The 19,985-nt window shown below is 51.5% G+C and overlaps 1 protein-coding gene across 1 annotated transcript; it reads left to right on the forward strand.

Moving 5' to 3' along the window:
• Nucleotides 1-595: 595 nt before the first annotated feature.
• On the forward strand, nt 596-15,934 carry TMEM38A (transmembrane protein 38A). The gene is made up of 6 exons (XM_012664247.1): nt 596-778; nt 9,818-9,974; nt 10,254-10,438; nt 12,058-12,145; nt 13,973-14,090; nt 15,656-15,934. The coding sequence occupies exons 1-6, from the start codon at nt 655-657 to the stop codon at nt 15,893-15,895; spliced, it is 912 nt and encodes a 303-aa protein (XP_012519701.1). The 5' UTR covers nt 596-654; the 3' UTR covers nt 15,896-15,934.
• Nucleotides 15,935-19,985: the final 4,051 nt, after the last annotated feature.

Raw genomic sequence — 19,985 nt, forward strand, 5'->3', positions numbered from 1 at the left:
CTCCCACGACACGGGCGCCCCAACTGACTGGGCTGCAAAAGGGGGTCCTCCTGGGCCCCACGGGAGTCGGGGATCCCCACCGAGCAGTCCCTGCGGGGGACAGAGGTCCTGACCGAACGGACCCTATGGGACAAGAGGGTCCTGACTGGGCTCTACAGAGGATGGGGTCCTGAGTGACCTCCACGGGGGATGGGGGTGCTGACTGATGGGGTCCCACGAGGGAGCAGGGGTCCTGACCGGGCTCCACAGAGGACGGGGTCCTAATAGGGCCCCAAGGGCGACAAAGCCCTGGTTGGTCCGGCCTGGCAGGGACGGGTGTCCCACCTTCGTGGGCTCCGTGGGGAACGGGCCCCCCGAGTGGACAGCCCGCCTGTCCCGCTCGCCTTCCAGGGAGCCCCACACCGCGCCCCTGCTGAATGGGGTCGTGACAGCCCGAGGGACAGGGCATGGGACCCGCGACAGGTCAGCGCCGTGGGACTGGACGGCCCCACCACCCGTCCCGGGGTGGACCGTCGCCCCTCCTCTCCCGCGGGGGCCGGGCCTGGGGTGGCGCCTGGCGGGCGGGGGCGGGCCCAGCGGCGGGGGCGCAGTTGCCGGGCCGCGGGGCTGCGGGACGGACCGGGCGGGGGCCCGGGGTGGCACCCGGCGGACGCCATGGACCTGCTCTCGGCTCTGAGCCTGGGCGAGCTGGCGCTCAGCTTCTCGCGGGTGCCGCTCTTCCCCGTCTTCGACCTCAGCTACTTCATCGTCTCCATCCTCTACCTCAAATATGAGCCAGGTGATCCCCCGCCAGGGGGCTGGAGGGGGCTGGCATCGTGGGGCGGCGGGCGGGAAACTCGGGGGTCACGGGGAGGGGGAGCCCTGCATGGCGGAGACAGGGAGGCACAGACAGGGACTGCATCGGGGGAGTAGGCAGGTGCTGAGATCGTGGGGTTCTCCCACGCGGGCGCGTGCCGAGAGCAGAAGCCCCCGGACGGCGAGGCTGGGGGAGGGGAAGCAGATGCGGGGGGGAGGGAAGGAAAGGAGCGTGCTTGTTGGGAGGAGGGGGACAGGTGCTAGGGGTGCGTAGAGAGAAGGTCGGGGGTCCTCTTGGGTCAAGGCTGCGTGAACTTGGGCAAGGGGCGTAGGCAGTGGCGAGGGTGCGGGTGGGGGTCGGCGCTGCCGGCAGGGCCAGATGTCCCAGCCGCACGCAGCTGTGACCTCCCTCCTTGCCCTTGGCACGCGGAGTGGGAGCAGCAGCTAAGTATCTATATTAGGGCCGCCTTGCTGGGGGCTGCGATCAGGTTCAGCGAAAGTGACACCGGTGTCCCTGCCCTTCCCTCCCTCCTCTCTCCCCACTGCCGGGCGGTGCTGGATCTTCCAGCCCTGGCCCTGGATCCCTCCCACGGAGCAGAACCTGCTGCAGGGCGGGGTGATTTGGGGTCAGCCTCCTCCCTCAGCTCTGGACCCGGGCGCCCCTGGGGAGTGGCAGGAGGGTAGATGCTTCTTACATTATTTTTTTAAGAAAACATTTTTTAAAGGAAGACGAATGGCCTCCTTAGAATGTGTTCTATTTTTATACAAGGTTCACCATGAGCGACTGTTTCTTGTGCATCTCCTTGTATTTTAATTGACTCTAGCACACCAGTAAACTTCATGGACGGTAGAATTTAACTTTAGAAAAAAGATGGAGTACCCCAAACTTTGTGACCATTTCTCCTACTTAGGTGTAAATTACCCTTCTATCTCAGAATGGAAATAGCTTTATTCTTCTTCAAATGATGCAAGTAGGTTCTCATGTTTACTGAAAGCTCTAGCTGACAAGCACAAAGGAAAAAAGAGATGATTACAGTCAACATGGTGGCAGCCACCCTTCCCGATCTCTCTTCTATTTATTTATACCTGTGTGGTTAGAGACCTAAAAGCACATTCTTATGCAAACAGGATCATACTCTACTTGCCAGGCGGTTTTATTCTATTTTTGCCTATCCACATGCCAGAGCCTATTTCCTTAAAAGCTATTCTGGAAAGCAGTTACTTTGCAAAGCAAAATAGGCTTTTGTTTTGTCCTAGTGTGAACATGGGGCTGTATTTCCTTTCCAGGGAGGAATTCCTTGGTGGCTCAGGCCAGTCCCCCAGGCAGAATCCACATACCTTGGAAAAGCTAAAACTGAGGAGGACAGGAGCCCTGTGGCGATTTAGGACACAAAGGTCTGGGGAAAAAGAGGTGTCCAGGCTGGCTGGAACCTGCAGGAAGGGTTGAGATTTTTCTGCAAGCCAGATGTGGCAGAGCCTGAAGACTCCTGCAGGTTCAAAGGTGGCTCTTAACCCTGGCTTAGCATGAGACACTCTGGGGGGCGCTTTTAAACACATCTCCACCCCAGACCAGTTGAGTTAGACCATCAAGCTTCCCTCCCCCAGTCATTGCTGTTTGCTGTCAAGATCAAGGCTACCCTTCAACCTCCTCCTTTTATAACTAGGCAAATGGAAAATACGACAGGAAATAGTGGCTAAAGTATCTTAAATACACAAGCCTGTGGTCCCACGACTGGTAAATGGCAGCCTCAGGACACAAACCCAGGTCTGTTTGACTCCAAGAATCAGCACAATGGCTCTGAGGTACTTGATGGCCTTAGAAAAGGAAGGGATTGGGTTGAACTGTTAGCTCTCAGTTTGGTGTGTATGCTGAGCCTCTGTGAATGCGTCTCAGAATCTATGTGTTAGACCAGCTACAGAATTTGCAGGGTCCGGTACAAAATGTCAGTATAGGGCTCTGTGTTGAGAAATTAAGAATTTTGGCCAGGTGTGGTGGCTCGCTCCTGTAGTCCAGCCACTCAGGAGGCTGAAGTGGGAGCATCCCTTGAGCCCAGGATTTCAAGGTTACAGTGAGCTATAATCACACCACAACACTGCAGCCTGGGCACACCTTCTCTTAAAAAAAAAAAAAACTAAGAATTTCAGCGTAATGATAACATAACTTTAAACTAAGTGCAGGACCCTTTGAGCTCGGGGTCCCATGAAGCCAGCCCTAGCTGATTAGCACAGCCAAGCTGGCTTTAAGAAACCAAACTTCTGAATTGGGAGTCAGTTCTGCCTCTAGCACTGGCTAAACACCAAGCTGGGTACTTCACCTCCATGAACTTGAGTTTGTTCATCGGTGAAATGGGATCATTGGGAAAATAATCTCTGACTCCCTTTCCTGGCTGTTATGAAGATCTGTTGAGAACTTTGTTAGTGATGGGGTGTAAGGCATTCGTGAGCCGTGGTGACGTTCATTTGAAAGGCTATGGAGGAATGTATTCCCTGGGGTACTGGCGTTTTTCTGGGTCAGTCTTTCTCCAGACTCCTGAGCAAGGATGGAGCTCAGAGTGTGGTTCTCAGCTGAGCAGCATCTATACCACCCAGGAGCCAGTTAGAAATGCAGAGTCTCAGGCCCCACTCAGCCCTGCTGAATCAGGGTCTGTATTTGAACAAGATCCCAGGGCGATTGTAAGCACACCGAAGTTTGCAAAGTTATAAACCGAAAGAGTCAGGAACTGCTTATTAAACCCAGAGCTCTTTAAAGGCAGGGAGATCTGAGTCTGGCTCACTCACCAAGCTCCAAAGCTCCATGCAAGGAGAGAAGGAAGCAGTGAGTGGCTGGCTGCATAATTGAAGAAATGAATGAATGAATGAATGACAATCCTGGATATCTTAAGCCCTGACCCATGCAAGAAACCTTTCAGTAGTTCTCAAACTGGGCTGCACATCCGACTTAACCCTGGGAGGTTTTCAAAATCCTTTTGTCCCAGCAGCACCCTTCTGTCATTTAGATCAGAATTGCTGGGGGTGGCAGAGCATTAATGTTTTTAAAAGTTCCCCGGATGAGAACCGGATCCCTGCATCGGGGTTGCACCAGTGACAGAGTGTGGGCTGAGCTGTGCATTTCAGGACATTTCAAGCATCCCTGGCCTCTACCCGCTAGATGCCAGTGGCCCCCACTCCCAGTAATAACAACCAAAACTGCCCCCAGACATTGCCAGTGTCCCTGGAGCAGTCTCCCCCTATCGAGAACCATGATCTAGACCATAAAGCTCGAACTCCAGTGCTCCAGGACCCAGGCAGATGACACACTACGCTGAAGCAAGTAGCGAGGACCATCTGTCCCCAGGTGAGAACCAACCAGGCAGGCACATCTCCACCTGCTTGGGGCTGGAACCACCAGGGCTGATTTTTCAAGAGAATCTGCAAATGTGGATTTGCAGCTTTCTATATTTTATATGTTGGCTATTCAAACATTTTTCTTTTTTAATGAATAGACTTTATTGATTTATTTTTTTAGAGAGAAGATCTCACTCCGTTACCCAGGCTAGAGCGCAATGGTGCAGTCATAGCTCACTGTAACCTCAAACTCCTGGGCTCAAGCCATCCTCCTGCCTCTGCCTCCCAAAGTGCTGGGATTGCAGGCGTGAGCCTCTGCGCCTGGCCAGACTCTATTTTTTAGAGCAGATTTATGTCCACAGCAAAATTAAGCTCCAAGTACGAAATTCCCATATGTACCCACCTCCTCCCTCTTGTCCCCAGCCTACCCTACCATCAGCGTCCCACACTAGAGTGATACCTTTGTCACAATCAATGAACCAACATTATCAACATCATTATTATCATACTACCATTATTATCGGATATTATCAACAACATTATCAACCAAAATCTATCATTTACATTAGGGTTTCTTTATGTTGTACATTCCATGGATTTTCACAAACGTGTAACAACATGTTTGCATCACACAGAGTACAGACACTCCCAACTTATAATGGCTCAACTCATGATGGTTCAACGTACACTTTTTTGACTTTACAATGGTGCAAAAGCAATAAGCTTTCAGTATACTCCTTAACCTGCAGTGAGGTTATGTCCAGGTTAATCCTTCTGTTGCTGAAAATATCATAAGCAACAGAACTTGCAGTGCCCTAAAAACTCCCCGAGCTCTGCCTGTGTTTCCCTCTCTCCCACCCCCCAACTCCTGGCAACTACTGTTTTCTTATTGCCTTTTCTAGAATGTCATAAAGTTGGAGTCATGTAGCATGCAGCCTTTTGAGACTGCCTTCTTTCACTTAGCAATATGTATTCCAGATGCCCCCATGTCTTTTTGTGTCTTGGTAGTTCACTGAATAATAATCCACGGTAAGGATGTATCAGAGTTTGTTTATCCATTCGCCTCCTGAAGGACATCTTGGTTGCAGTTTGAACATTTTTTCTAATGCTGTGGGGGCCAAGGAAACCAGTTCTTTGATCCCTGGCTTAAGATCTCTGGTTTGAACTGTGAGCTTTCTGAGGGCAGGAGGCTGTTCATCCTGCAACCTTGTGAGGCAGGGGCTGTCATCTCATCTCCGTTTTACAGAGGAGGAAACTGAGGCAGAAAGCTGAGCTCAAAGGCTTAGGAAAAGAAGACTTGTCTTAGAGTCCCTGAGATACTTGGTCAATACACCACACCTCACCCACCTTAGACTAAATAGCACAGAGCAGCAGCAGTGTTAGAGTGCCTTAGGGGCCCTCCTGGCACTGCCCTGCCAGCTCCAAATGAGACACTGATCCCCAGAGAGGGACAGTCACAGAGTCTGTCACAGGCCAGGACTTAGGGACCCAAGGCTGCTTCCCTAGGGAGGCACAGCTGATTTTTAAAAATCCATCTATTGCTGGGCAGGGTGGCTCACACCTGTAGTCCCAGTTACTCGGGAGGCCAAGGTGGGAGGATCGCTTGAGCCTAGGAGTTTGAGACTAGCCTGGGCAACATAGCAAGACCCCATCTCTACCAAAAATAGATAAATTAGCCAGGTCTCATGGCACACGCCTGTAGTCCCAGCTACTTGGGAGGCTGAGGTAGGAGGATCGCTTGAGCCCAGGAGTTTGTGGCTGCAGTGAGGTACAATGATGCCACTGCACTCTAGCCCAGGTGACAGAGCAAGACCCTGTCTCAAAAAAAAAAAAAAAATCCATCTACTGAAATTTCCACCCACAGGTACTTTCCATTTCCGTTCAGTTCCAGGAATACCTCTCGCGTAATTGCTAAGCACTAAGCAATCTCTTTCCCCTCACAGGCATCTTTTGAGATGACATAGCACTGGGTGACCACCTTGGCCAGGTTTGCCAAAGACAAGCACCAAAAGTCCCATACCCCAGGAAACGCCCAGGGCCCAGGCAAAGCAGGATAGTTGGTCATCCTAGACAGCATGCCCTGTGTACACGCGAACAAACTGAGGCCGGGAGAGGGAAGTAACTAGCTCAAGCTCACCCAGTGGGAGGGGAAGAGGGAAATGCATCCGTGGCAATGAGCTTGAGTTTGAAACCCAGATTCTCCGGCTTCCTGGTGGTGTCCCTGAACCCAGCAAGCGAAACCAAGAAGAAGTTTGACCAAGGGGAAGAGCCAGGGTGACAGTTTCTCAGCTATCACCTTGCTGCCTTGGGGCAGGCAGATCACTTGAGCCCGGGAGCTCGAGGCAGCAGTGAGCTATGGTGACGCCACTGCACTCCAGCCTGGGTGACAGAGCGAGAGCTTGTCTAAAAAAAAAAGAAGTATAATGATGGAAATGCATGATTTCATTGAATCATCATTACAGCTCAGTGACGATGGATACTCTCATCCTAGTCTTTTGACAGTGGAGGAAACTGAGGCTGGAGGGTGGACAGTCATTTGCCCAAGGCCATGCCAGAGTGAGTGGCAGAGCCGGAACCAGGACACACCGATGCTGCAAACACGACAGCCTGCTTGTCAGGGCATCACACAAACCCCAGGCCCCCACTCCCAAGCCTTGGTCCCTTGGGTTGGTCCCAGAGGGCACAAGAAAGACGGTGGAAAGAATTCCACCCCTGGGAGTTATTTTTAGATGCAGAGGTATCCATTTCTGCAAAACATGGAGGTCTCACCTGACCTGGCCCCTGCAGGACCCACCAGCTGCTCCAAAGGATCAGCTCTCAGCCGGCTGTGTTTTAAATAGTCCCTAGAGAAGACATGAGAGCATTTCACTTCATACCCCTATGACCTCGGTCCGTGTTGAGACTTAGGACAACCTCGAGCGCAGAGAGAAGATGCACTTTGGCCTTATAACTCCCAGGGTGAGATTGGAGGAGGGAAATTTTCATTCTACCACTTTGTCAGGAGTCAGGCAAAGAAGGAATCAGAGTTCCCACTTGACAAACAGAAAGAGACACAGAAAAAATAGTTTGTTCATGATCATGTGGTTAGGCCAGGCGTGGTGGCTCACGTCTGTAATCCTAGCACTCTGGGAGGCCGAGGTGAGAGGATCACTTGAGGTCAGGAGTTCAAATCCAGCCTGAGCAAGAGTGAGACCCCTGCCTATACTAAAAATAGAAAAATTAGCTGGGTGTCATGACACGTGTCTGTAGTCCCACCTACTCAGGAGGATGTGGCAGGAGAATCGCTTGAGCCCAGGAGTATGAGGTTGCTGTGAGCTAGGCTGACGCCACTGCACTTTACCCCGGGTGACAGAGTGAGACTCTGTCTCAAAAAAAAAAAAAAAAAAAAATCACACTGTTAGCTGATGGGGGTAGCAAAGAGAAGGGAGAGTGTGTTACTTACTCTAAAACAGCTTGTATTGGGCATGTTTCCTGCCGATGAAATGTAGTGTATGGAAGAGAACAGATGCATAAATTGTGATCTGTCCCTGTGGTAGGGTACTATACAGCAGTGAAAGCGAATGTCACCCGTGAAAACACCGTGCTAAGTAAAAGAAGCCAGGCACAAAAGGCACACACTGTATGATTCCACCTGCATGAAGTATGTAAGTCTCCGAACACTTTCATCAGCCCAAAAGGTGACCCCATACCAGTTAAGCAGTCACACCCCTCGTTCCCCAGCGCTTGGCAACCACTAATCTGCTTTCCGTCTCTATGGATTTCCCTATTCCAAGTATTTTATATAAGTGGAATCATTCAATATGTGACCTTTCATGTCAGGCGTCCCTCCCTCGGCATAATGTCTTCCAGGTGCGTCTACGCAGTAGACGTGTGAGCGCTTCGCTCCTTTTCATGCCTCGATAGTGTCCCATTGTATGGATGGACCACGTGTTGTTCATCCACTTCTCTGTGCGTGGGCATTTGGGTGGTTTCCATCTTCTGCGGGTTGTGAATAATGCTGCTTTGACCGTGTACTTTGAAGAGTCTTCCAGAACCCATTAGTGGGTTCTTGCGCATAGGATAGCAGGGCTACAGGATGTCCGGACACCGGCCAGCTCATTCCTCTTGCTTTGTTTGGTGCTCGACTATGCTGCATGTAAGAATCACAGAGGAGCATTTTTAAAAACCCATGAGCCCAGACACACCCCAGACTGACCACCTAAGGTGCTCTGGGATGGGGCCCGGGTGTCGGGCATTTGGAAACTCCCCAGGCAGTGACGGTGTGCAGCCTAGTTGGAGACCGATGCACTGGGCCATCTTCTTAAGACATGAGCTCCTTATTTCTGTTCACTAAGCAAGGCCATTCTTCTGTACTGTGTTGCCTTGGGCTTATAAGAAGAGTTGAATTTAGTATCATTTATTAGTGTGTATCCTTAGTCACAGAACTGAACTAAGCTACATTTTCTCTATGTTTTTTTCATTTTGATATTTATTTATTTAGTTAGTTAGTTAGTAGAAATAAGATCTCACTCTGTTACCCCAGGTGGCTGCAGTGCAGTGGCCCAATCATAGCTTACTGCAGCCTCGAACTCCTGGGCTCAAGCGATCCTCCTGCCTTAGCCTCCCGAGTAGCTGGGACTATTACAGGCACTTGCCACCATGCCTGGCTAATTTTTCTATTTTTTTGTAGAGACGGGGTCTCACTCTTGCTCAGGCTGGTCTTGAACTCCTAGCCTCCCAAAGTGCTAGGATTATAGGAATTAGCTACTGTGCCTGGCCATGAAATGAAACCTTAATACATGAATCTTGAGGAGATTAATGCTATATGAAATAAGTCCATCACAAAACAACAAATACTGTATTATTCCACTTACATGAAGTCCCAGGAGTCATCAAATTCATAAAGATAGAAAGTAGAACGGCGGTTGGCAGGGCCTGGGCTGGGGAGTTCGTGTTTAATGGGGACAGAGTTTCAGTTTGGGAAGGTGAAACCGTTCCGGAGATGGCTGCTGGTGATGGTTGCACAACAGCGTGAATGTTCTTAATACCATGGAACTGTACGCTTAAAAATGGTGAACATGGTAAATTTTATGTATATTTTACCACAGTTAAAAAAATATGTTTCTAAAAGACAGCCTGGCGCAGTGGCACACACCTGTAGTCCCAGCTACTCGGGAGGCTGATGGAGAAGGATCGTGTGATCCCAGGAGCTCAAGTACAGTCTGGGAAACATAACAAGACTCCGTCTCAAAAAAAAAACCAATGTAGAGCTTAAAAATACCAGCATAAGCTTGTAGGAATCTTGGTTATTAGCCAGGGTGGGAGTAAAGCAGCTTCAAAGTGTTCCCAGCTGTAAGTTGACCCATCTCTCCAAGCCTCAGCCTCCCCCAGGAGGGTAAGAGTCCTATGATAATAAAAGTCATAGCTTGGCTGGCGCTACTGATGAGAATTTAAGGAGTCCTTAATGGGAGCTGGCGTCATCATCATCGCCACTTCTCTGGGTGTGGAGGAAAGAGCCCTAATTCAGCTCTGAATTTTCTCTGTGCAACCTAAGGCATATGCGCAGCCTCTCTGATCCTTGCTTCTTCCTCCGAAATTTGCAAACTGCACCGGTTTTGGGGGGGTGCTCTGAATCAAGGGTAGGTTGACCGGAAGGCATGGGGTAGAAGCATACCCTTGGTATGCTGGTGACAGTAGGGCACACTCCCGTACCTCCCAGGAGCAGTCGAGCTGTCCCGGCGCCACCCCCTGGCGTCCTGGCTGTGCGCCATGCTGCACTGTTTTGGGAGCTACATCCTGGCCGACCTGCTCCTCGGGGAGCCCCTGATCGACTACTTCAGCAACAGCTCCAGCATCTTGCTGGCCTCGGCGGTCTGGTAGGCAATGCCTAGTGCAGGGGAGCAGAGCCCAGGGCGGGGGAGGGACAGCTGGGCCACCAGGGAGGCGGGAGGCGGGAGGATGGAGGGTGGAGGATCCGGACGCCCCAGAACAACCTCTATGGTGGCCCTGAACACGCTGCCCTCCACACCCAACTCTGATCTGGGCCCCGCATGTTGCGGGGCAGCGGGGTCGGCAGGGAAGGCTCTGATACAATCACGCACCCCGCCTCCTGTCGGCCTGCCCCTCCCCTGACATTCAACGTTCTCTCCCCAAAGGTACTTGATTTTCTTCTGCCCCCTGGATCTCTTCTATAAGTGTGTCTGCTTCCTGCCCGTCAAACTCATCTTCGTGGCCATGAAGGAGGTGGTGAGAGTCCGCAAGATCGCAGTGGGCATCCACCACGCACATCACCACTACCACCACGGGTGGTTCGTCATGATCGCCACAGGGTGGGTCAAAGGTAAATAGGACAGTGACGATGACCATGAAAGGTCACCACAGTTGAGAACTTTTGGTTCTACTGGTGGTACTACGGGGCACCTAAGTTGGGGCAGCCGTCGCTCCAGGCTCAGGGGTGTGAAGACCACAGTAGGTGTCCAAACCTCCCCCATTAGAAGATACCTTTAGTAGGCTGGACGTGGTGGCTCACATCTGTAATCCCAGCACTTCGGAAGCTGAGGCAGGAGAATCACTTGAGCCCAGGAGTTCAAGACCAACCTGGGCAACATAGCCAGACTCCATCTCTACAAAAATTAGAAAAAATTAGCCAAGCATGCTGGTGTGTGCCTATAGTCCCAGCTACTCGGGCCACTGAGGCAGGAGGATCACTTGAGCCCACGAGTTGGCGGCTACAGTGAGCTATGATGGTGCCACTGCACTCTAGCCCTGGGTGACAGAGCGAGACCCTATCTCAAAACAAACTAACTAACAAACAAACAAAAAAACCACTTTAGTGTAAATAGGAAGATTCTTCTGGAAATGTGACTGCCGAGGGTAAACAGGGCAATGACAATAACAAAAGCCAGTGTCGCTGGAGTTCTCAGCTGGGGCACTACTGACATCTGGGGCTGGATCATTCTCTGTGGTGGGGCCGTCCTGTGTATCGTGGGGTGCTGAGCAGCATCTCTGGCCTCCACCCACCAGATGCTAGTAGCACCCTTGTCCCCAGCTGTGACAACCAGAAATGTCTCCCGATGTTTCCAGATGGCTCCTGGAGAGCAGCATTGTTCCAGGGGAGCACCTCTCTTCTAGAGCTCTAACTACAAGGTTCTTAACCTCTGCACACAAGGCGCGTCTCAGCCTAGCAAAGCCTACAGACCCTTTCATTTTTAGATGCAAAAATACAAAGGATACCAAAGGGAAGCCTATTATTTTAAAATAGAGTTATCAAAATATTTTTTTAAATGCAATGCAGTGAGTTCATGCTTCTTTCTTAATGCACGAAATGGCAGATCTTTCAGCAGTGCCTAGTGACTGTCAATCTTCTGAAGTGACATTGAGCACAAACAGTATCTTGAAACCATCTGCAGAAACTGAAAAGTGAAAAAAAAAAGGCTGTGGGTTCCGTTGGTGACAGTGACAGCCTTGAGAATCCTGCTGAGACCGTTGCCTCCCTTTGTGGGGGAAGGGAAGGTTGGGTTTCAGGGAGAGTGATGTGAAAATGAAGTTGTAATTCTGCTTCCTGTCTGGCTCCGTGGACCCTGGGTTAAGATCCCTGATTCAAAAATTGTCCTTGTTTTTTGTCCCCTTCATCTGTGCTAATGGGCAGACCAAGGTAGACTTTAAAACAAAACAAAACAAAAATGTTACCAGAAATAAACAGGGACATTTTATAATGATATAAGGATCAACCCGCCAGAAAGATGTAATAATTATAAACATATATGTACCTAGAAACATAGCACTCAAATGTGTAAAGCTGAAGTTAAGGGAGAAAGAGACAATGATTAATGATTGCGAAATGGGCCCAGGACTAACACAAAGGCAGGGAATGAAGGCCTGAGCAGGTGCTAAAAACCACTGGGGGGTGGGGACCTGGAGGGCGGGGGCGGGCTTGTTCAGAAGCACCCTGTCCTGTAGGCTCTGGCGTTGCCCTCATGTCCAACTTCGAGCAGCTGCTCCGAGGGGTCTGGAAGCCAGAGACCAATGAGCTCCTTCACATGTCCTTGTGAGTATCCCACCCACCCTTCTCTTCTGTCCCTCTTATATGTAGAGATGCCTGACCCTGGGTTGAATACTGCTGATGACTTAAAGAAGCCTCCAGCCCTGATTCTGAGGCTTTCAGAAGCTTCCAGAGGCTATGGCTGGGGAAGCCCAGAGTAGGAGCCTGAGGGTGGGGTTGTGGAGGGTGGGGAAGGCAGAGCTGCAGGGAGGAGGTGACCACTTGATTGGGGTTTTGAAGAGTGAATAGGAATTTTCTGGCTAAGAAGGAAACTTCAGACAGAGGCCGGCACCTCTGCCAACTGTCAGATCAGGAAAGAGCAGCAATTTTGTAAAGATTGTTCACCTAAAATAATAATAATAATGACAATTTTTTTAAAAAGGAAGAAAAGAGCAGCAATACTGCTTGTTCTACGGGGTCAGGGTACGGGGTGTGGGCGGGGAGTGAGAGGTACAGAGCGTGGGGAGTGTATTTGGGACTAAGTGGGCAGGGCCATACGACAGCGTCCAAGACCCAGCGCAGGATCCCAAGCTGCATTTAGGCTAATACATTTTGGGTTTTTGAAATTAGAAGTCCAAGATCAAGGCCTAATACATATTTAAGAGACTTTATAAGTTTGGGCTAGTTAAATTTTTTCTCCAGTCTACAATAAGTAAAGCTACAAGCCATGAAAATATGACAAAATTAAAGGACTCACTCGTGTACTAATGAAAATCTCCTCTCATTTCACACTTCGGAAAATGTGGCGTTATCTAGTCACATCCGCAAGAGAAGTCTGTTCCCACGCTCAGTTCACCAGCTGGGGAAATGGGAGCCCAGAGCCCTTACATTGCTGGGTACTTAGCAGGAAAGTGGCTTCCCCTCTTGGACTCTATTTCCTCCTCATCAGCTGAGCATGAGGGTTCAGGGGAGTCACACATCTGGCCCTAGCGAGCGCTTTGGAAATATTAGGTAGAATTACCATCACTAAATATGTGCAAGAGCAACAGGCGTCAGGAAGAGAAATCACAGGTCTGCCTTTTGTGACAAGTGAAAACGGTAAACCTGTTCCACAAGGAAAAAAAGGAAAGTGAAGGAAAGCTCTCCGTGTTGGAATCACATTTTCGGGGGAAGTGAGCTGTTTGAGGGGGGCTTCCCGAGGCCACCTTGAGGTCCCATGATTTGCTAGAAGGACGCACAGAACTCAGCAAAGCCGTTATACTCAGGGTTGTGGTTTATTATAGCAAAAGAACACAGATTAGAATCAGCAGGGATAAAAGGTGTGTGTGGCAGGGGCCAGGAGGGACCAGGTGAGAAATCCGATTATCTTCTCCCCGTGGAGTCATAGGGACAGCACTGAACTCCCCCAGCAGCGGCGTGTGACAACACGCGTGGTGTGCTGCCCGCCAGGGAAGCTCCCCTGAGCCTCGAGGGCCAGGGTTTTTGTTGAGACTCCATGGCATAGACAGGGATGACCGCCTTTGTGGCCGACCTCAGTCTCCAGCCCCGCTAGAGGTCAAGTTCATGGTGCATGGCCCAAGACCCCCACCATAAATTACATTGTTATTCTCTGGTGTGACCCAAGGCCCCCCCAGGCAAACAAAGACACTCTTATCGGGCAGGACAATCCAAATACTTAGAGGGTATGTCCCAGGAGCCGGGCAAAGACCAGACCTTTCTTTGGGTCAGGTTAACCTGTCACCGCACAGGGAGATACCACGTCATCCACGCCAACCGCGCATCTTTGCACCTCACACTCGGGAACTGGGGCTGGGGCAGGCGTGTGTCTGGGCCAGAGGTACAGAGACCTGAGCAAAGCACGTGACTCCCAGTAACGGCGGCTCCTCCCTCCAGCCCCACCAAGGCCAGCCTGTACGGAGCCATACTCTTCACCCTCCAGCAGACCCGCTGGCTCCCGGTGTCCAAAGCCACTCTCATCTTCATCTTCACCATGTTCATGGTGTCCTGTAAGGTAAGCCTTTCTCTGCCTGTGGCCTTCCTGCCTTGACCGGTGCCACCCCACACCTTCAGGCTGGGAGCGGGGACACTGGACACTCCTAGCCTTACGTGGCCAGGACAGTACAGCCCAGAGAGGGGAGAAGCTTGCCAGTAGGTCCGTGGCAGGAGAGTCTTTAATAGACGGTGTCCAGCAGCTGGGGACCAGGCCTTCTATACAAATGGCCCAGCGTGAGCAAAGGGTGAGGCGGGCCTGGTGCCTTGAGTGTGGAGACCACAGGGACAGAGGCTGGGAAGGCACTCTCCAGTAGCTAGGGGCTCAAGTGTACCAGGAATGGTCCTCGTCTGATGGTCATACCTTGAGTTGGGGTCACCCCACCCAGGAGGGGTCTTTAGAGGCCACCCTGTCCTCCCTCTGGCAGAGCTGGGGAGCTCTGTTGCTAGCTCCCCTCAGCGTGCAGGCCCCAGCTCAGGGCTGTGTCTTCCCTGGGTGGGGATTATAGAGCTGTTAAAAGCCAGTGATTTGGCCACGTGCAGTGGCTCACACCTCTAATCCTAGCACTCTGGGAGGCCAAGGCAGGAGGATCACTTGGGGCCAGGAGTTTAAGACCAGCCTGAGCAAGAGCGAGACCCATCTCTACTATTATAAAAATAGAAAAATTAGCTGGGCGTAGTGGTGCACACCTGTAGTCCCAGCTACTTAGGAGGCTGAGGCCGGAGGATGGCTTGAGCCCAGGAGGTTGAGGTTACTGTGAGCTAGGCTGATGCCACTGCACTCTACTCAGGGTGACAGAGTGAGATTCTGTCTTAAAAAAAAAAAAAGAAAGAAAAAAATCTGGTGATCACGAGTCCCCCAGCATTAGGGGAGAAGCAAGAGGGGAGGAGACAGCTGGGTCCTGCTCCACCTGCTTGCAGTTCAACCCCTGGCCAAGTGTCTGAATCTATTCAGGCTGCTCTAACAGAATACTATAGGCTATAGACTGGGCAGCTTGTAAACAACAGAAATTTATTTCTTGGGGTTCTGGGGGCTGGGAAGCCCAAAATCAGGGTGCCAGTGTGGTCAGGTGCTGGGCAGGGCCCTCTTCCTGGTTGCAGGCGGTTGACGTCTCACCGTGTCCTCACGTGGAAGGGACTGGCTAGCTCTCCCAGGCCCCTTTTGTAAGGGCACGAATTCCATCCACAAGGGCCCCACCCTCATGACCTAACCACCCCCACAGGGGCCTCACCTAATACCATCGCCTTGGTCGTTAGGTCTCACTATGTGAATTCTGGGGGACACAGGCATTCAGACTGTAGCACTTTGCACAGCTCCTCTCTGAGCCCAGGTGTGTTGGGGGATTCATAGCAGGTGGGTGACCAACAGTCCCACTATGCCAGAGACTATCCAGGCTCCAACACCAGGAGTCCCATGTCCTGGGGAACCTGGGGTGGCTGGTTGTCCTCCTAGGGGTGCATGCAACCAGAAGGCTGGGCTTCCCTGACATTCTCTCCTTCTTCTCTCCCTTCTGCCTCCTGCTTTGCTTCCTGCCTCGGTTTCCCTCCTGCTCTCTTGCTGTCCGCCTTGCTGTCACCCCACCTCAGGTGTTCCTGACAGCCACTCACTCTCACAGCTCCCCTTTTGATGCCCTGGAGGGCTACATCTGCCCCGTGCTGTTTGGGGCGGCCTGGGGGGGTGACCATCACCATAACAACCACGGAGGGTCCCACGGCGGTTCCCACGGCGGTGGTGGGCCGGGTGCCCAGCATTCGGCCGTGCCTGCCAAGTCCAAGGAGGAGCTAAGCGAGGGCTCCAGGAAGAAGAAGACCAAGAAGGCGGATTAAGGGCTGGCCTGAGGGGCACTGGGGAGAGGACCCCGACCCAGGACCCTCTGAACCGGGAGGTGTCCTGGGCTCAGATGTATCCTTTCCTGGCCTTGATGTCCCCATCCGTGAGTTGGGGCCATCAGCCACCCACCAGGACTGATGTGGGGGTTAACGGAGGGTCCCGCTCTCTCTCCCAGGCCCCCATAGAGTCACGGCCTTTGGGGGGTGGGGGGCAGCCAACGGAATCCCAGCAGCAGCTCCAGCCAGAAACCCCAGACGTTAGATTCTTGGTTCTATTTTTCCTTCTCTAAAATTGCACCTTGACTCCGAAAGACTCTGAGGCCACGTTGAGACTCATTCATCTGATGGACATTTCCTAAGTACTTGCTGTGAGGTTGGGGCTGTGGTTTTCAAGTCTCTTCTTACCCCCAGTGGCTGGACTTTCTCCCGTGCCCAGAAAGTTCCCACTCCTGCAGGACGTCCCTGGGCAGGTGACCTCCCACTCTGAGCTTCCTGTTTCCCATCCATATAGCAGAGACCCTCTGCCCTGCTCCGTATGGAAGGGCTGGTGTGAGGCTGGACGTGGAAAAGTTTACAAGTTCATAAACACCGTGCAGTCAGGAGGGGAGGCCAAGACGGCTGTAAATTACAATCGAACATGGCTTTGCACATTAGATCATTTGTGTTTGTGGATCAGAGAACCTCTCAAGTTACCCGGCACAAAGGAAGCCCTCGGTAGACACATCTGGGGCAGGCTAGAGAGATCACAGTGCGTAAGGCTTGTTCTGATCCGTTGCCTTCAGGCTCCCCTTAAACCAAAGAAATGCAGCCAGCTGGGCAGGTTTCCAACAACCAGCTTCATCAAGGGGCTCCACGCACTCACGTTGGGATCTGAAAGTATTAGTCCTCCCTCATGTTGGAAGTCCATAGTTGCTCATTCAGTCATTCAACAAACATACTGATACCTACCTGCTCTGTGCTGAGCCTTGTGCTGCTGCTGGGCAGGGCAGGAACTTGCTTTGGGGTAAGTGAGGGGGATGATGGCTGAAGGGTCCCTCCTGGCCACCCTTATCTCAGCCTTGGTCACCAGGACATCGAGAAGGTGGATGTGGTGGGCATGGCCAGTCTCAGGTGAGGTTGGGGTCCCAGGTGTTGCCTAGCTGTTGAGAAAGTGCCTTGTTCCAGTGATGCCTGGGAGCTGGGTGGGTCCTGAGGTGGTAAGGCCCCCGATTTCATCCTCTTGCATGTCCATCAAAGCTTGGCGTGAGGCGTCAGCCAATAAATCTGTTGGGACTGAACCCTGACGGCTTGTCTTACTCATTCTTAGGCTTTTGGCTTCACGATATACGGACATTGCGGGGTCTGTGTCCTCCGAGATGCTCAGGGTTTCCAAAGGAATGGTGGTTGTGGCAGCCCCGATCGCTGGCGGAGATGGCGGCAGTGGGTGAGGTCTGCGGGATTTGAGGTCAAGCAGGCCTGGGTTCGAATCCTTGCTCTGCCACCAACAGGCTGAGTGGCTCCTCCCTTCTCTGAGACTGTTTGCTCCTTGGGAAAAAGGCCAGGGGCGGTGATGCTTATCACTGTCCGTCAAGGGCCAGTGGGAGGATGAGTCAGGGCAGTTGGAATTTGCAACTGGGAGTCGCGTGCAGGACCTTGTTAAGAGAATGAAAGACGAACCACTGCTGGGAGAAAATCTTTGCCAATCACGCATCTGATGAAGGGGCTGTGTCCAGAATATTAAGGCCGGGCATGGTGGCTCACACCTGTAATCTCAGCACTTTGGGAAGCCAAAGAGGGAGGATCGCTTGAGGTCAGGAGTTCAAGACCAGCCTGAGCAAGAGCGAGACGCCGTCTCTACTAAAAATAGAACAATGAGCTGGGCATGGCAGTACATGCCTGTAGTCCCAGCTACTCGCGAGGCTGAGGCGGGAGGATCACTTGAGCCCAGGAGTTTGAGGCTGCAGTGACCTATGACGATGCCACTGCACTCTACCCAGGGCAACAGAGTGAGACTCTGTCTCAAAAAAAAAAAAAAAAAAAAAGAATAAAAATTTAAAATTCTAGAAAACACAAATTAATTTGTAGCAACAGAAATCTGATCAGTGGGTGCTTCGAGAAAGGGGGCCGGGAAGGGGCAGGTGGAAGGAATTTGGAAGAGGCATGAGAAACGGGGCGATGGATCTGTTGACGATCTTGACCGTGGCGCTGATTTCATGGGTCCATACACACGTCGGAACTTATCAAATTGTACATTTTAAATATTCGCAGTTCCTTGTATGTTATATCTCAGTGGAGTTGTAAAAAGAAAACCTTCAATAACAATAATAAATTCATAAAAAATTGGACAGAAGAAGCCAAGTATGATGGTGCGCGCCTGTCGTCCCAGCTACTCTGGAGGCTGAGGCGGGAGGATCGCTTGAGGCCAGGAGTTCGTGTCCAGCCTGCAGCACAACATAACGAGACCCTGTCTCAAATAAAACAAAAATGGGCAGAAGATTTGAACAGACACATCACCAAAGAAAAGATAGGAATGGCAAGCATCACATGAATTGCACCTTAAAACCACAACAAAATGCCGCTGCATATCTGTGAAGAACTGAATTGTGTTTCTTCAAATTCATATGTTGAAGTCCTAATGTCCAAGGTGATGGTGTCAGGGGTGGGGCCATTGGGAGGTGATGCGGTTATGAGGGTGGAACCCCCGTGATGCATTTAGTGCCCTTTCAAGAGGCCCCAGAGAAAACTTGAGCTCCAGCTACCACGTGAGGATACAGGGAGAAGATGCTGTCTGTGAACCAGAACGTTCACTAGATGCTCAATGTGCCAGCACCTTGATCTTGGACGTCCCAGCCTCCAGAACTGTGAGAAATAAATTTCTGTTGTTTGTAAGAAGTACGAAGGGACTAAGACAGGAGATAAAGTCTTTAAAGGGGTAATTAAGTTAAAATGAGGTCTTTAGGGCGGGCACTTATAAAGACGTCAGCGGTATCCATATAAGAAGAGATTAGGGTACGACATGCGACGTGCACGGAGGGAAGACCATGGGACAACACAGGGAGAAGGAGGCCATCTGCTGGCCGAGTACGGAGACCTCAGAAGAAACGAAACCTGCAAACACCTTGATCTCAGACTTCCAGCCTCAAGAACTGTGAAAAAAAAAATTCTGTTATTTAAGCCCCCTAATCTGGGTGGGGGGGCGGTATTTTGTTATGGCAGCCCTAGCAAACATAGCTTCTTTTCCCCCTTGAGACAAGGCCTCGCTCTGTTGCCTGGGTAGAGTGCAGGGGCATCATCACAGCTCACTGCAGCCTCGAACTCCTGGGCTCAAGCGATCCTCCTGCCTCAGCCTCCCGAGTAGCTGGGACTACAGGCATGCGCCACCACACCCAGCTAATTTTTCTATTCTTCGTGGAGACTGGGTCTCACTCTTGCCAAGGCTGGTCTCCAACTCCTAGCCTCAAATGATCCTCCCGCCTCAGCCTCCCTGAGTGCTAGGATTACAGGCGTGAGCCACCGCACCTGGCCCTGTTCTGTATTTTGATTGTGGCTGTAGTTACACAACTGTATGTGTTTGTCAGAACTTGCAGAATTGTGTGCTTACGCTCTAGTTTAATCTAAAAAGAAAAGGAAAAAGAAGAAAATAGAGGCCAGCCTCTGAGGTTTCCCAAATTCGTTCAAATCCTGGCTTTTCACCCCTGAGATGTGTGGCGTTGAGCAAGTAACTGCTCCTATTTGTGCCTCAGTTTCCTCTCAGGGCGGCGAGGAGGAGTTAGCTAGAAAGCCCTTGGCACAACATGAGGTCTGGAGTGGGGACGACAAAAGCCGGCTCTGGAAAAATGCCTGGATAGACTCCGCTTGGGTTTATCTAGCACCTGGTGGGTGTTGGCAATAAGTCGGCTCCCTGCCTTCCAGCGTGAATGTTCTGAGATCTCATTTTCTGAGAAAACAGATTGTACCAAAATAGCCTCCTAGCCTGTTCTGGGCCCCCCACTGGCCGGCGGGGGGATGAGTGGCGGGACAGGGCGGCCCTGACGTGCCGTGTAGGTGTAAGGACTCAGATGGCCAGCTCTCAGTTCCAGGCTAATTTTAGCTGCGGCGGTCACACTCA

The sequence above is a fragment of the Propithecus coquereli genome, unplaced genomic scaffold, assembly GCF_000956105.1.
Source record: "Propithecus coquereli isolate 6110/MARCELLA unplaced genomic scaffold, Pcoq_1.0 Scaffold877, whole genome shotgun sequence".
Lineage (NCBI taxonomy): Eukaryota > Metazoa > Chordata > Mammalia > Primates > Indriidae > Propithecus > Propithecus coquereli.

Excerpts from the sequence above, each read along its gene's own strand:
- TMEM38A (XM_012664247.1), top strand. The coding sequence starts at position 655 with ATGGACCTGCTCTCGGCTCTGAGCCTGGGCGAGCTGGCGCTCAGCTTC. Across the intron at positions 779-9,817 it reads CTACCTCAAATATGAGCCAG|GAGCAGTCGAGCTGTCCCGG; the intron begins GTGATCCCCCGC and ends CGTACCTCCCAG. Across the intron at positions 12,146-13,972 it reads GAGCTCCTTCACATGTCCTT|CCCCACCAAGGCCAGCCTGT; the intron begins GTGAGTATCCCA and ends TCCTCCCTCCAG.